Source organism: Ictalurus punctatus, chromosome 2 (assembly GCF_001660625.3).
Source record: "Ictalurus punctatus breed USDA103 chromosome 2, Coco_2.0, whole genome shotgun sequence".
In the NCBI taxonomy this organism is placed as follows: domain Eukaryota; kingdom Metazoa; phylum Chordata; class Actinopteri; order Siluriformes; family Ictaluridae; genus Ictalurus; species Ictalurus punctatus.
Genome location: NC_030417.2, coordinates 11,852,392 through 11,867,958, shown reverse-complemented (window position 1 = coordinate 11,867,958; position 15,567 = coordinate 11,852,392). Strand labels below are relative to the sequence as shown.

Below are 15,567 nucleotides of genomic sequence, written 5' to 3'. Positions count from 1 at the left end.
AGGATCTCATTGTCAAAAGATTTAAATCAAGTGGGGAGAAAAAGTGTATATAACACAATAACATTACCAAGAACAGTACGTCCCTCTAAAATTGATGAAAGGACAAGAAGAAAACTTATCAGGGAGGCTGCCCAGATGGCAGATGGTGCTGCTCACAAGCAATTGCTTTAAGACTACTCAGGAAACTCTGGCTTCCCCTAATATTTCATTAAACTGTGGCAATTAAATGTTTACCAAAGTGTCTATATTATTTATTAATCTTAGTGGAACTCAGTATTTTTGCGAATCAAATGATAAAATATCTCAATGCAATATGATACTGTTTGTTCATTTAACTCAAACTGTTTTCTGTGAACAGTACAGCCTGCATTAAAATCTCCTCGGAAGAACCTGACACAGAGCTAACCCTGACCCTAACCCTGTACATCTCTTGCTGTTTTTACAATTTTATTAACATTAAAACCACCAGCCTAATATTGTGAAGGTCCCCCTTGTGCCGCCAAAACAGTTCTGACCCGTCGGGGCATGGACTCCACAAGAACTCTGAAGGTGTTCTGTGGTATCTGTCACCAAGATGTTAGCAGACTTGTTTGTCCAGCACATCCCACAGATGCTCGATGGGATTGAGATCTGGGGAATTAGGAGGCCAAGTCAATACCATGAACTCTTTTTCATGTTTCTCAAGCCATTCCTGAACAATTTTTGCAGGCCAGTGCCATTAGGGAATACCGTTGCCATGAACGGGTGTACTTGGTCTGCAATAAGGTTTAGGTAGGTGGTACGTGTCAAAGTAACAACCACATGAATGCCAGAACCCAAGGTTTCCCAACAGAACATTGCCCAGAGCATCACACTTCCTACGCTGGCTTGCCTTCTTCCCATAGTGCATCCTGGTGCCATCTCTTCCCCAGGTAAGTGACACACACTCACCCAGCCGTCCACAAATTTTTTTCTTGTTCTTTTTTTCCACCTAAAACATTTCTATTTGTTTTTCACTTGAATTTTGTTTGTTGCTATATCACATTAAAGGTGGAAAAAGATTTGACATGATTTATCTTGGTTTTCATTTTTTCCATTACAAAACTTGCCATTTTAACAGGGGTGTGTAGATTTTTTATATCCACGGTATATCATAGAATTTTGCCAACAATTACACATTTATATTTAATAAATAACATCATACTTTTCAACCCATGTCTCCTTACAGAAAGCTTCACCATATCAATGATTATAAATGCTTTTTTATTTTTTTTTAAAATAACAACACAGTTTTTAATCTGTTTATTACTAGCCTTAGATGATGTGTGCCTTAGAAGCCCCTGTCAATGAAATGTTACTTCAGAAATGATAACATACATTAATATAAACCTGTGATCTGAATTACAGACAGCACTACTGTCAGAGACGCTGTTATAGAAAATGAATGAACACCTTCTGACAAATCAGATTCAAGAATTCATCAGCACTGTGGTATAATGAGTAATAATTGATATCTTGTTAGATGGATAATTCTTTGATCACTGAAGAAATAAAAACAGTTCTTGCTAGCAAACTGAAACAGTTAGGACCCACTGTAGACGTGGGAGTGCGGTTAAGCCATTAGTCATCTGTGGGAGGAGGTAGCCTCTGGTGAACATGTTAAACATCTCTAAAAGGCAAAAGTCAGTGAAATCCTGTCTCGCGGAATCCTGAGATCAAGACAGCTGGTGCACTAGAGCCAGAAAAATTTACCATCGCGTCATAGCACATCCAGAGAAATCTGTTTATGGTTACAGCTCCATTATGTAAGTGGCATAAATATGACTATTTGTCTGTTATTGTCATACCTGTGTGAACACAATTATTTCATATTTTATATCTTAAATAGGAAACCAATATGTGGTCATGTGACCCTGCTGATAATGCTTTGATCAGAAAGGGGACTTCAGTAATCCCTAGTGGAACACAGTGCAATTGATACACTATATGACTAAAAGTTTGTGGAAATGTGACCACCACACTCATATGTAATGGTTGAACATCCCATTCCAGATTTAGTCCACCTTTGCTGGTATAATAACCCTCATTCTTCAGGGGAAGTCTTGCCACTAGATTTTATAGCATGGCTGTTGAGAATTGTGCTCATTCAGATAAAAGTGCATTATTGAGATCAGGCACTGATGTTGGATGAGGCGGTTCCAATTCATTCCAAAATTGGTTAATTGGGGTTGAGTTCAGGTATCTGTGCAGGACACTCCAGTTCTTCCACACCCACACTGGCAAACCATGTCTTCAAGGAGCTCACTTTGTGCACAGGGGCATTGTCATGCTGGAAGATGTTTGGGCCCCTTAGTTCCAGTGAAGGGAACTAAGGGGCCCAAACATACAGCATACAGCATACAAAGACATCCTGCACAATTGTGTGCTTCCAATTTTGTGGCAACAGTTTGGGGAAGGCCCTTATATTGGTATGATGGTCAGGTTTCCACAAACTTTTGGCTGTATAGTGTATTTTACTGATGAAATATTTTGTGATAAATTCTTGAGACAACTTTCTTAATGAAGATTGAAGGGGTCTTTACTGCAACGAAACTACATAAGGAGCAAAATAGTTATCACAATAGCACAGAGCTTTCTAGTGAAACGTAAGAGGCTAGCTAGTTTGGTTAGTTGCAACTAAGAGCAACAAGAAGAAAATACTGCAAAAGCCCAGCACAAAGCCGGTAAATAATAACCAGTTCTTACATTCCCCCCCAGAAATAAGGGATCAGAGCTCTGCTTTCTTCTCTTCCTTTGGCTCACAAAAGGTGGAATCACCCTTCCAAGGTAGGTGAATTTGTAAGGTAACTTTTATCTACTGTAGGTAAACTTGGCAAAGCAAAATGAAACCTTACTGACAGTTAATTCCTTTCCCATGTTCCTTTGTCATTTTCAAACAGTTTCGTTTTGTAATGTGAATGTAGCCAAGATGCATACGCATTACTCTTAAGCATGCCTTTTTGATTTAAATATATTGTTTTTAAAATAAGAGCTAAGGTAGTCTGTCATCGGCTTATTTGTGTATAAAGCAGGAATACTAATCATCTACTCATCACTGTAGAGCTCAATTATATTAATGTAAATAAGATATACTCAAGGTGCAACCGTTGCAGAATGCATGCTGTTTATGGAGGTTTGCATTCAAATAATAATTCAGACATGCAAAATAAAAGTCAGTGGCATCACACTAATGAATCACATTCACAGATGATGTAAAAGACATGCAGTGAGCTGATTGGTCAATTTCCATCCAAATGTTTATGCAATCTTTGTTTCCATTGGCTCCTGCCCAATAATGTGACCTTCTGCTTATCTGACTTTCTTTTTTCTCAGTATCTAAATAAATGTCTTTTTTTCTATCTACTTGTTTGTCTTCTTGCCTTCGTTTCCACCTATCTTTTTTGTTGCTTTTTTTTTTTTTATCTCTGTCATTATTGTCAGAAGACTTGTATTTGTCTTTGTTTTTCTGTCTATTTTGTTGTTTCTACCTTCTTGTCTTTTGTTTATTTGCATTTTCTTTCTTTCCTTCCTTCCTTTCCTCCCTCACTCCCTTCCTTCCATATTCAGGTTTCCTTATGAGCTAAATCCTTGTTGTCTTATAAACAGATGGATGGAAGCACACACTGTTGTGTGGCTGCAGGAAGTCACTCATGCGTCCTGGAGGAAGTGGAGAACTCCTGGAGGAAGTGGATAACTGAGAAAAACTGGAGCATTCCTGGAGGAAGTGGAGATCTCCTGTACTGATTTTCGGTCTGCTATTTACAAGTGTTTTAGTAAATAAAATCATTATTATTAAATTACCTAGTTATTACCTCAAAGTTCTACATGCATCTAAATATATACGCATATAGTAAGTTACAGCCAAGTGGTCTGCAGGGAGCAAGTTTTGCATGCATCTGATTATCTAATAGTCATTTTCTATGTTTATAAACACTTCAGCCAAGTGGCCAGTAGGGAGCAAGGCGTGCACCAGCAGAAGCAAGAAATGATTGGCTAAAATGATGAGGGGGGAGGGGGGAGCTAATATTAATTAGCTCTGAGCTTCTGCGCTAGGATAGTCAGAGTTTATGAAGGAGAAACCCTCGAACTCGTCCTGGTCGAGGTTCATGATGACTTCCTGGTCAGGAGGAGTGAGCACCGGAGGGTGGCGTGTGAAAAAGCGATCAAAATTCTCCGCCTCTCGGCCACACTGCAAAAAGGAAGAACACAAAAAGGAAAACGAGTGATGGATGGAGGGAGAAAGGGATGGAGGAGAGGAGAACAGAGACATGGAGGACAAATAAAAATATGACTGATGAACACCATCTACACAGTGAAGTGATGGAACGTGTGAATGAGGCATGTGCCGTTCATTGGTTACATACTGCGATACTCAGCCCAAATAATATCGCATTTCATTTCAGAAGAGGCAGTCTAGGTAGGCAGCATTATTGAAGCAATGTAGTCATGTGCCAATAATCAGTGACACAATGTAACATATTTATGAATCACCACCACTGGTAAATGACCAAGCACGTCCATGACACCATTGATTTACATTTAGTGATTTACATAACTCATATGTAACTCATAACTCATGCCAATTACACATAGTGAAACTGAGGCCCCTTAGATGCAAATTTATACAAACTCAGGAGCTCTTGAAGAATATGACTGCAGTATATTTTTCGGAACTAATTGGATTTTCATGAATACCATATTTCAATTGTAAAAGCTCTTTACAAATAAGTTAGTTCATATCCAGTTTGATAAACAAGGCCCAATATTTGAACAACTAGTCAGTACTGCAAGTCCTGCTACCCTTGTGTTTCTGCTTTTTGACCCTTTTCACTATCCATGTTTATGGTAAACTCTGCAATTTGACCCTCCAGCATTTGTATCTATTCTAGTAATGCTAATAGCACCATTTCCCACCTCACCAGCACTGCTGATGATAAATTGCAACATATTTATATATTGAGCATCACTTTTGAATGTTTCATACAGAGAGAGATATGATTCACTTTGTCTTTTCCTTACAGGTAAAATGAGAGTTTGGCCACCATTTGATGGACACAATATAGCTCTGCAACCCAGTTTTTAATTTCATTTAAGACAGTATTTAAGAGATTTAAAAGATGCAGGGTCATTGTTGTGTTTTTGTCTGGGTACCAGGTTACCTACTGTACTTCATATGGCATTGAATTTAGTACACTTGGCTGACGCAAAACCGCTCGCATACCATATATCATAAGGGTATTAATCATATGTTTACAGCCTATAATCACATGCATATGAGAAATCATCTCCCTTGAAAAGTACACTATTAGTCTCCTTGGATTTATTTCTTTTCTTGCTGAATGCAGTCATATATACTCACTGGACACTTTATTAGCCACTCCTGTATATATTCATGCAAAGACCCAACTAGCCAATCACGTGACAGAATGATATCATGCAGGTACAGGTCAAGAGCTTCAGTTTGTGTTCACATCAGAATTGGGGGAAAACGTGATTTCAGTGACTTTGACTGTAGCATAGTTGTTGGTTCCAGAAGGGCTGGTTTGAGAATTTCAGAAACTGCTGATCTCACAGTTTACAAAGAATCGTGCAAAAAAACTCAAATAAACACTCTTTACAAACGTGTTAAGCGGAAAACATTTCAGAACGCATGGCATGTCGAACCTTGAGGTGGATGGGCTACAACATCAGAAGACCACACTGGGTTCCATTACTGTCAGCCAAGAACAGGAATCTGAGGAACAGACTCATTGAAGCTGGAGAGTCAACTGACCAGATTCGGTGAGCCCAGTGTTTCCTCAGATAAATCAGATACTGTTTTTTGCACTATTCCATATAAACTCTAGAGACTGCTGTGTGTGAAATCCACAGGAGATCAACAGTTTTTCAAATACTCAAACCAGCCTGTATGGCACCAACAACCATGCCATGGATGTTGTCATTGAAATCACATTTTTCCCCATTCTGATGATGAATATTAACTGAAGCTCTTCACTTGTATCCGCATGATTTTATGCACTGTGCTGCTGCCATGTGATTTTCTGATTGGATAATTGCATGAATGAACAGGTATAAAGCAGCCGGTGAATGTATGTCGATCTAACATAAACAACACCACATTGAGTGGATTGAAGTCGAGTGATGTCACGAAAAGGGATTGTCTGGTGGTATTTCAGCCAGTCTGAACATGTAAGCACTTCCTACCCTCATACTGAGGGACACAATGGTGACTACTTTTACATACACATCAACATTCTGATATTAATCGGAATTTGGCGATATTCTAATTAGTAGTGAGTCGTGTGAATGGCGCAATCCGATCACCCGATTCAGATTAAGACAATATTCTGATTCTCCAAATTCTGATTCCCATCCCTAGAATATGCCTGTTTTAATCGGAAATTTGTTGCATGTAAACACCTTATTCAGAAAATCCACTGAAAGGAGATATATACGCATGTTCAGACCGCAAGGAATTGTGGGTGCTAACAGATGCTTAGCTGTAGGCTAGGCATTTAGGAATGGTAACTCAGGCATACTTACAACAACTGTGTATACTGGAATATTCCGATGCCTGTAAACATATAAACATCGTATTCGGAATATGGCAAATATAGACCTTAAACGGAATTTGACGTGCACGTAAAACAGGTATATTCCAGGGGTGGGAATCAGAATTTGGGGAATCCGAATATTGTGTTAATCTGAATCGGGCGATCGGACTGCGGCGTATTCATGACTCAATACTAATTAGAATATTGCCGAATTCCGATGAATACTGGAATATTTACGTGCATGTAAATGTAGTCAGTGAGTAGAATTACCTTCGGACTTGGAAAAAATCACTCACCTCATCAGTACTGATTACTTGGTCTTACTCCTGTATAATCCTGTTGCAGCAGTGATTGACTTTAAAGCAGCAATACAAAATCATGATCTCTCAAAAGCATTCAATAAACAGAGAGCCTCATTTCCCTTGCATTGGAGTTACACAGTTACGCTGACTCATAGACAATCAATTGCACATTAAGGCTGAGAAGTGTGGGTACCATCCTCAAGCTAATGGGAGGCATTAACAAGGAGATTGATAAGGTCATACTGTCATCATTCTCCAACTGATTGGAGTTGTAATTTATCCTGGGCACAGAATACTTTAATCAGTTCCTTTTCAGCCCTCTTCCAGTGAACACTCGGTTATCAAGTGCCCTTGGCCCGGATCTACCAGAAATTTCAAGATTTCAGATATAGAGGTCACAAGTGCTGCAATAGTTATGAGTCAGCATTGCTATAATTCTCACTCACACCTGTTCTCAATCAGTAAATTAGTCAGTTAGTTAGCTAATTTAGAGTTGGGCTGTGTTCATGCCATGTCGAAATTAGCGCAATTACTAGATGACAACCCGGACGTTCTACTTGGAGTAGTTCACGTCCTCAGACTCAGAATTATGTGTTTCTTTGAACCTTTAACAGTGTTACAGGTGTAGTTTACCGTGGAGTCCGCCATGTTTACCAAGATATTAATATTACATAATATTGGCCTGCACAGTCATCTTCTCATCCATAAAATATCTGTTGTCACCCTGTCTCTGGTACAATGTGCCAGTGAAATTAGCAGATAGAGCTCCATCTGTGAGTATATACTGACGAATACTGACAAGCACAATAAAGAACATACAGCCTAATTTGAGTAATCAATAGACAAAACCACAGTCGTTAGGCAAATGCATTATTAATGAACTTATAGTTTATTTAGCAGGACATAAGACATTAGATGGTTATCCAACTCTGTACTAGCTACAGTACACTGTATTGTGTGTCTTTCATTTATTTTTTGATTAAAGCTGCGTTCACGCCATGCCGTAATTACCGTAAGTATGAGATTCCGACTTGTAAAAGGCATTCACGTCCTCGTAGAACTCGTAATTACAACTTGTTAACTATTAATTTTCCGAGAGTTCTGACTTGTACCACCTGACTGCTGCAACTGCTGCAGTAAAATGTAGTTAAGTACTTATCTCCTAATACTTCTCTGTAATAATTTGTATAATTGACTATTATTAATTTCATAATAATTCAAGATTAATCTGAAAATAAACAAATGACATACAATGCAGTTTAATGTAATTTTGCTGTTCTCAACATTACCATCTCGCACAAATTCATTTAATTCCTAGTCCAAGGAAGTGAACAGCTCCGAGTAGAACATCCGGACTGCCATCTAGTAATTACGGTAATTCAGACATGCCATGAACGCAGCCTAATCTTTCATTATTAAGATGTTAATACTAGTCAATTATACTAATTATTACACAGAAACATTATAACTACATTTTTACTGCTGAAGCCATCGCCATTTTGAGTACTTCCGCATGATGTTGCAACGGTCAGGTGGTACAAGTCAGAGCTCTCTGAAAATTCCTAGTTTACAAGTTGTAATTATAAGTTCTACGAGGACATGAATGCTTTTTACAAGTCGGAATCTTGTAATTACGACAGCGCGAATGCAGCTTTCTCTCTGTTTTAAAACAAAGATACCTGTGTTTGTACCTAAGCGGAGAGGTTACTGACCAAGTTGTGTTGCACCAGAAGTGGTGACCAACAACACAGCCTCAAAACCTCAATAATGTGCATCCAAGACGCACACCTTGGAAACGTGATTATGAATAATTGGTTATTGTGACATGAGGAGGTAATATCGGCACATGCCTGACATGAACACAACACAAACACACACTGACACATGAGAGTGCTTCCCATGAGAATGGCTTACTCCTGTTTATGTTTGCAGTCTGGGTAACTGTCAAATTTCTTATGATCTGTCAGTGTCTATATTACTGCCTGTTTTTGTCTTGTTGATCTCTATGTTGATCTCTTCATCACTCTGTCATTCCTTCGCTTTGTCTGTCTTTCTGTCTAACGCATCATCTATCTTTCTGTCAGCGTTTCTTTCAGATTTTATTTTCTTTAAGTCTATCTACATGGCTATATATCTATCCTTCTTTTTTATCTATCTATCTATCTATCTATCTATCTATCTATCTATCTATCTATCTATCTATTCTATCTATTCTGTCTCTCTGTATTTACTTCTACCTCATATCATGATAATTAGTAAATACCCAAACAAGCTAGACATGTTTCACTTCTCCCTTATAGCCCTACTAAAGAAAAAACAGAAACCATCACAGAATTTCTAATGGTTTCCACTAAAAAATACCTTTACAAACCATCAGCTAACCATTAAAACCATTACCATTACTTGTCCTTATTGGTATCCACTAGACATAACATGCCACCAATAGAAGGCAACAAATTACCAGTAGAAACCCCCTGGCACCATTACAGTTTCCATTAATACCAATACAATTCCCATTATAACCATTAAACCTATTACAAATTCTATCAGAGTTTCTATTGTTTTGTTGTTTTTTTCAATAGGGAGTGCCCAGTGCTAACTCACTGCTAGCAGGCAGTGATAATTCATTGCTAGAACTTAGGGATAATTCACTGCTAGCAGTCAGGGATAATTCACTGCTAGAATTCAGTGCTAACTCAGTGCTAGTACTCAGGCAAAGCTCACTACCATTCAGAGATAATTTACTGCTAGCACTCAGAGATAATCACTGTTAGCACTAAGTGCTAACTCACTGCTAGCACTCTGGGATACATCACTGCTACAGCACTTATAAACTTATTGCTTGTGATTATCATTTAATACCACAAGATACAATATATTTATTTAGGGATTATTTATTAAAAGATGGATGAAAAAAAAAACTCTCTGTAATAAGCTTTGTTATTTCAGAACAAGGTATAGCTATGATTTGTGTAGAACGCTACTTGAGATATGTACTGGCAATTTGATTAGCTAGCAGGCTACAATAGCACAAACATATGCTTTCTGCCCTTGTGTCAAATAATTATGCCTGTTTTTCTTTGTTTTCACATCTGTCTTTTTTTTTTTTCAATCTGTTCACCTTTTCTTCTGTCTTTCTTGACTGTATGCTGTAATTAGCCAGAGTACCATTGTTCTCTCTTATAGCTGGACTATTGACACATTGCTTTACACATAAAGCAGAACTACAGCCATTCACAGCTCTACACACACACACACACACACACACACACACACACACACACACACACACACACACACACACACACACACACACACACACACACACACACACACACACACACACACACACACACACACACACACACACTGCTATCTCGCTCTCACAGCCCGCCCGAGAAAACGCTGGATTTTCCCTCATATCTCTAACAAACCTCCTGAGCACAGGGATAAAGGAGCAAGAGGCATAACAGAGAAGTAAGAAAATAGAAGAAAGAGAGGAAAAAATAGAAAAGGGATGTTTTACTAAACACTCATAATCAGTCCTGACTTTTACAAGTCAAACAGTCCATTTTTAAGTTTGAGTCAGTGAAAGAATCCAGTGTATTGATAGAGAAACAGCTAGCGGACAGGCTAGTCAGACACGTGACAGAAACAAATAAAGAAAAAAAGACAGGCAGAAAGACAGAAACTGAGGTAGAAGCATAGATAGAAAGAGAGAAAAGAGAGAAAAGAGAGAAAGAAGGAACGAGAGAAAGAAAGATTTGTGCACATGTGTAGAAGTGTGCATGCAATTGTGTGTGTGTGTGTGTGTGTGTGTGTGTGTGTGTGTGTGTGTGTGTGTGTGTGTGGACTTGCCAGTTGATTAAGTCCCTGCTAAAAAAAACAATAGAAACCCTCATAGAATTTGTAATGGTTTTAATGGCATTTGTACTGGTACCTTTGGGCCTGTATTAGTCATTTGTTGCCTTCTATTGGTGGCATGTTATATGTAGTGGATACCATTAGGGACCAATGGTAATGGTTTTAATAGTTGGTCAATTGTTTGTAATGGTATGTGTAGTGGAAACCATAAGAGTTTCTATTGTTTTTTTGTTGTTGTTTTTCAGCAGAGAGGGTGTATATCTACATTTATTTCCAGATCCACCTACCATGTAGTTTTACATCATAGGAATACAAAGGCCATCACTGGCCACACTTTGTTAAAGCCGTAGATCTGTTTTATTTAGCAAGTTTATTCCCATTGGGTATCACACTTCTATACCTTGACAATCTGCTTTAAATGTGTACTTGACTCAGTACCATCTAAGTTTCTCAAGACAGCCAGTGATAAACCGCTCCTTATGAAACTGCATCTCGACTCATTTGATCACACCAATCACTGTGTAATGTTCAGAATCAGAGCTGGGTAAAGTGCTCAGTGACCCTGCTGAACATGTTCCAGGTTTGGTAGTGCTGGACTTATTTGGAAGTGCTTGTACACAGTTACTGTATACCTATCAGTTTGGCTAGCTACACAAACTGGAAGACTGTGTTAAAAGACATTAAGATGATTCTGTGAAACTCAAAGCTACAGTTAAAGACCTTAGCAGAATCCTTGATGCTAGTCTATTATTTGAATCCCATGAAAGTAACATCACAAAACTGTATGCTATCCTCTCCCATTCAAGCTACATTGGCTACCTACTGAGTTCTACATTGAGTTGTTGTGCTTATGATATGGTCTAGCTTTCGCATTTCTTGCTGATCTCTTGAAGTAGTAATGCTCATATATTAGTAGTTCATTTATTAATAATTGCAGGATTATGCATATTTGTATGTGTATACTCTCTGTGTGTGTGTGTGTGTGTGTGTGTGACTCACAGCTTTAGGTTTGAATGGTGGTTGAACCTCTTTGTTCTCAAGCTTCTCCCAATCCATGTAGCGGAAGAAACCATGCTCACGGATGTCTCTCTCTCCCTCAGGGCCACATCCTAAACGTTTTCCAGGGTGCTTCGTCATCAGCTACACATGCACACACACACGTACACACACAAATATATATAGAGAGAGACAGCACACACGTTCACACACCTTAAAAAATAAAATACCTTAATTAATGTTGCTAGCAAACTGCTATGCTTTTATTTACACACTAAAATAGTGAACCTAACTTTACTTCATTTGGCAGATGATTTTGATAACACAATCCAAATAATATTAGCTGCTTGCTATCAAGCTTAGCTATTGGTTTTGGTTACAAAATGTAATATTTTACCTTGTATAAACTATTCACTTTATTAGTTAACTTCGCTATTGGTTTTTATTCACACAACAATATACGTGGTGATTTTAGCTAATAGTTGCTATTATATTGTGTAATTAACACCAGTAATTTAGGCCAGAAAATACCAAAGCCAAAGAAGTAACAAGATGTAACATGGCAAGGTTTGTGATTGGCTAATCAAATGACACTTTAAGAGCTTTGTCTTTGTTGTCCCCAACCAGCAAAATCAGGAAGTATGTTCTTATTGCATAGAATGCATAGAAGAAATAACATCAGACAGTAACATGTTGTTGACTCAAAAATGATTACTGTAGTGTAGTAGTGTTCCACAAACTGTATATTGCATGAATATGCACTTGCCGCACATCACTAAACATATGGATTTTCCATACAGGAAAATTAATACACTCAAACTCAGTAGCAAAAACTGAGTTTCCATCAAGCTAACTCACTAGAATGTTAACTACTAGACTGAAAATTGCCTAGAGTGCTAAGTAGGTGGGTTGTTAAATGATGGTAGCTCAGTGGTTAAGACATTGGACTTCTGATTGGAAGGTCGTGAGTTCTAAATCCCAGCACCACCAAGATGCCACTGCTGGTCCCTTGAGCAAAGCCCTTAACTCTAATCTGCTCAGCTGTATAAATGAGATAAATGTAAGTCTCTCTGAATAAGGGCATCTGCCAAATGCCATAAATATAAATGAAATGTAAGTGGCTAGTGTGCCAGATAAATGGTTTGAAAGTGGGGTTGACACTGTATTTCCAGCGACATATGTTCTTGTTTCCCTATAGTGCCCTACATTCCCAGGGTCCAAGAAATGGATTAGTACACAGAGAGACAAAGTTGGTTACGCACTCCTTTACAAATGGCCACTGCCTCCTTAGACATTGATTTGGGATATGACACGTGATGTTCCATGATGGACTGGAACAGTTCGTCCTCATCCTCTCCATCAAATGGTGGCTGGGAAAGGAAAGAGAGTGATAGGGATGATAATAATAATAATAATAATGATAGAGGAGGATGGTTTAGTGGGAGCGTGCATGTTGGTTTTACCTGTCCAGCTAGCATTTCATACAGCAGCACCCCAAAGGCCCACCAGTCTACTGACTTCCCATATGGCTGATACGCAATGATCTAACACACATATGCAGATATAATTTGTGAGAGAACTTAGATGTACAGTATAATATAGATTATAATCTGCTGTGCATTAAGAGGATTGCACTAGGCTGTAAACGTACACTTTATCTTTCACACATTTGTTAATTCCAGTGAAGCAGATAACAGTACAGTATAAAAGAAGTGCAGGTTCAGTAAAACAAGAGTTGAAGCTTTAGAGAATCAGCATGTGCAGCAAGAGATGTGCTCATAGAGTACATACAGGGAGATAGCAATGTACTACTATTCGGTATTGTGAAAAGTGTGAAGCATTTTATCATGCCCTTGGAACCAGAAATGTTTTTTTTAACCAGTTTCAGATTAGCTCAACATCGGCACATACAATCCGGCAGGTATCATGAACACACCTTTTATTATATTTTTTCTCAACCATTTAAATTGTATGCTTTTATGCATGTTTTAGCACTGAGACATTTAATTTGTTTAAATTTTAGCGAACTGAGGTTCTTAAGTTAAACTGATGCAGCCTAATTTGTTTCAGTTTTAATTGAGGTAAGAATCTTCCACAGTTTGAGCCTAAATTGTTTCAGCTTTAGCTAACTGGGGAACTTATCCTGAGTGGAAATGTTGGACTTTGTGTATGTTCTCGTCCAGTTTTAGGCTTCTGAAGTTAGGTACCTCTATGTATACAGTCCATTATCCAGTGTAGTGACCTACAAAAATGTTTTATAAAGACAATGATTATGAGGAAAGACAAAAAAGGTGAGGGCATGTATGCTCTTAGAGAAGGTAAACACATACAGTATGATTTCTTCTTTATTGCTACACTATAGAAGCTGTGGCATAAGTCAATTGTGTTATCGTTATAAAGCAAAAACAAATATGGCTGATGCAGGACCGTATTTAAATTGATGCACTTAACATAATAGCTTTAGTTTATGGCCCTCATAAAAATACCAATGTGACTTTGGGAGTTGAGTTTAACACCCCAGCTCTTAGTAGAACTATTTGATAAGATAAATGTTTGACAAGAAGAAAGTGTTTGGTCTGTTATATGTAAATGCTTGCATTAAACCCTAACCGTTTTCATTAGCTTTGATGCTTTTGAAGGCGAAAACTGCTTATGTAATAAGTCTGTAAAAATGTGACCTCATTGCTGATACTGATTGTTGTTGTAAAAAAAAACCAAAAAAAACATGGGAAGTATTACTGTTAAGGCCAATTCACACTGAACATCTAAAATTATGTGTAATGTGTAGTTTCAAAGAAAAGTGTTAGCATGTAGTGATGCTCACTGATTACTGAAAAACTAAAAACGAAAAGGCGAATAGCTGGGGGGTTTATTTTCATTCTGTCTCATGTCACATTTTATTAAGTTGGCCCAACTTCAGCTTTACCTATGCCTCATGTTTCATTGATGCGGTTCTAGATTTAGTTTAAAAAAAAGAAAAGAAAAAGAAGAAGCATGCTCTTGGGCCTTTAGCATGAGCAGAATGTGATGTGTCACTCCTGCATTGCATCCTCAAACCTTATGCAAGGAGCCTGGTGTGAATATTGTGTTACATGTATCCCAGCTGTAGATGCTTCAGCGGCATATAGAAGTGTTTGGATAAATGTTTTAGAGGCTCACCCCTGCGCATCTGTACCTAAGTTGTTATAGAAACTGTTTTGCAGCCTTCATAATAGATGATGATTATGATAAAATTGAGCATCATGTGCTATCATAAGCATTTTTGAGCAAGAAATTCAGGAGCAAAACACAAATTAGTGTTCTGTGTTGATTGTTGACGACTCTTTTGTAAGGAATGTTTGGGTTGCATTGAAGTTCCTTGTGTTTCTGTTGTGCGTGTGCTAAATATAAATGTCATTTTCTTTAAGAATATAGTGATTCATTTTCCTGTTGTTCACGCAGGCACCAATGACCCTATACTTTGAGTGTTTACGTATTTAAAAGACTAGAAATAGGAATCTCTGTTGTGGATGACTTCTCAGAGAATCCTTTTCCAATTTAGATGAGAGAATAAGTAATAAATTTGTCTTCAATTTGCAGCAGTATTTTGACCTAAAACACAAGAAATCTCTCAGAAGTTACTATTCTGCAGATAGATAACTGTGATGACATCACATGGCGCGTTGTGACACATGTTGGCCCTAATCTCCGGAAAATCTCCGGAGAATTTGAGAAATTGCAAGCTCCTTCGAATATTGCAGCGTTTCCTTGATTTTTAGTTAATTTCTGCAATCACAAAAAACACTAAATCCTGGAGGGACTCATATATGGACTCTTGTCATTATACATAATAA

General features: G+C 38.0%; 1 protein-coding gene across 2 annotated transcripts in view; it reads right to left on the bottom strand.

Annotated features, from left to right (window-relative positions):
• Positions 1–15,567, bottom strand: part of prkcbb (protein kinase C, beta b) — a 125,991-nt gene that overhangs the window by 15,543 nt on the left and 94,881 nt on the right. Inside the window, exons 14-17 of one of the 2 annotated variants that reach the window (XM_017461337.3) lie at positions 13,198–13,278; positions 12,997–13,104; positions 11,738–11,878; positions 3,232–4,207 (exon numbers count right to left, since the gene is read on the bottom strand). In XM_017461337.3, coding sequence (XP_017316826.2) covers positions 4,049–4,207; positions 11,738–11,878; positions 12,997–13,104; positions 13,198–13,278 — 489 coding nt within the window. In that variant the 3' untranslated portion in view covers positions 3,232–4,048. Of the gene's footprint in view, positions 1–3,231; positions 4,208–11,737; positions 11,879–12,996; positions 13,105–13,197; positions 13,279–15,567 lie in introns of those variants that run through there. The other variant, XM_047151977.2, reaches the window with a different exon arrangement.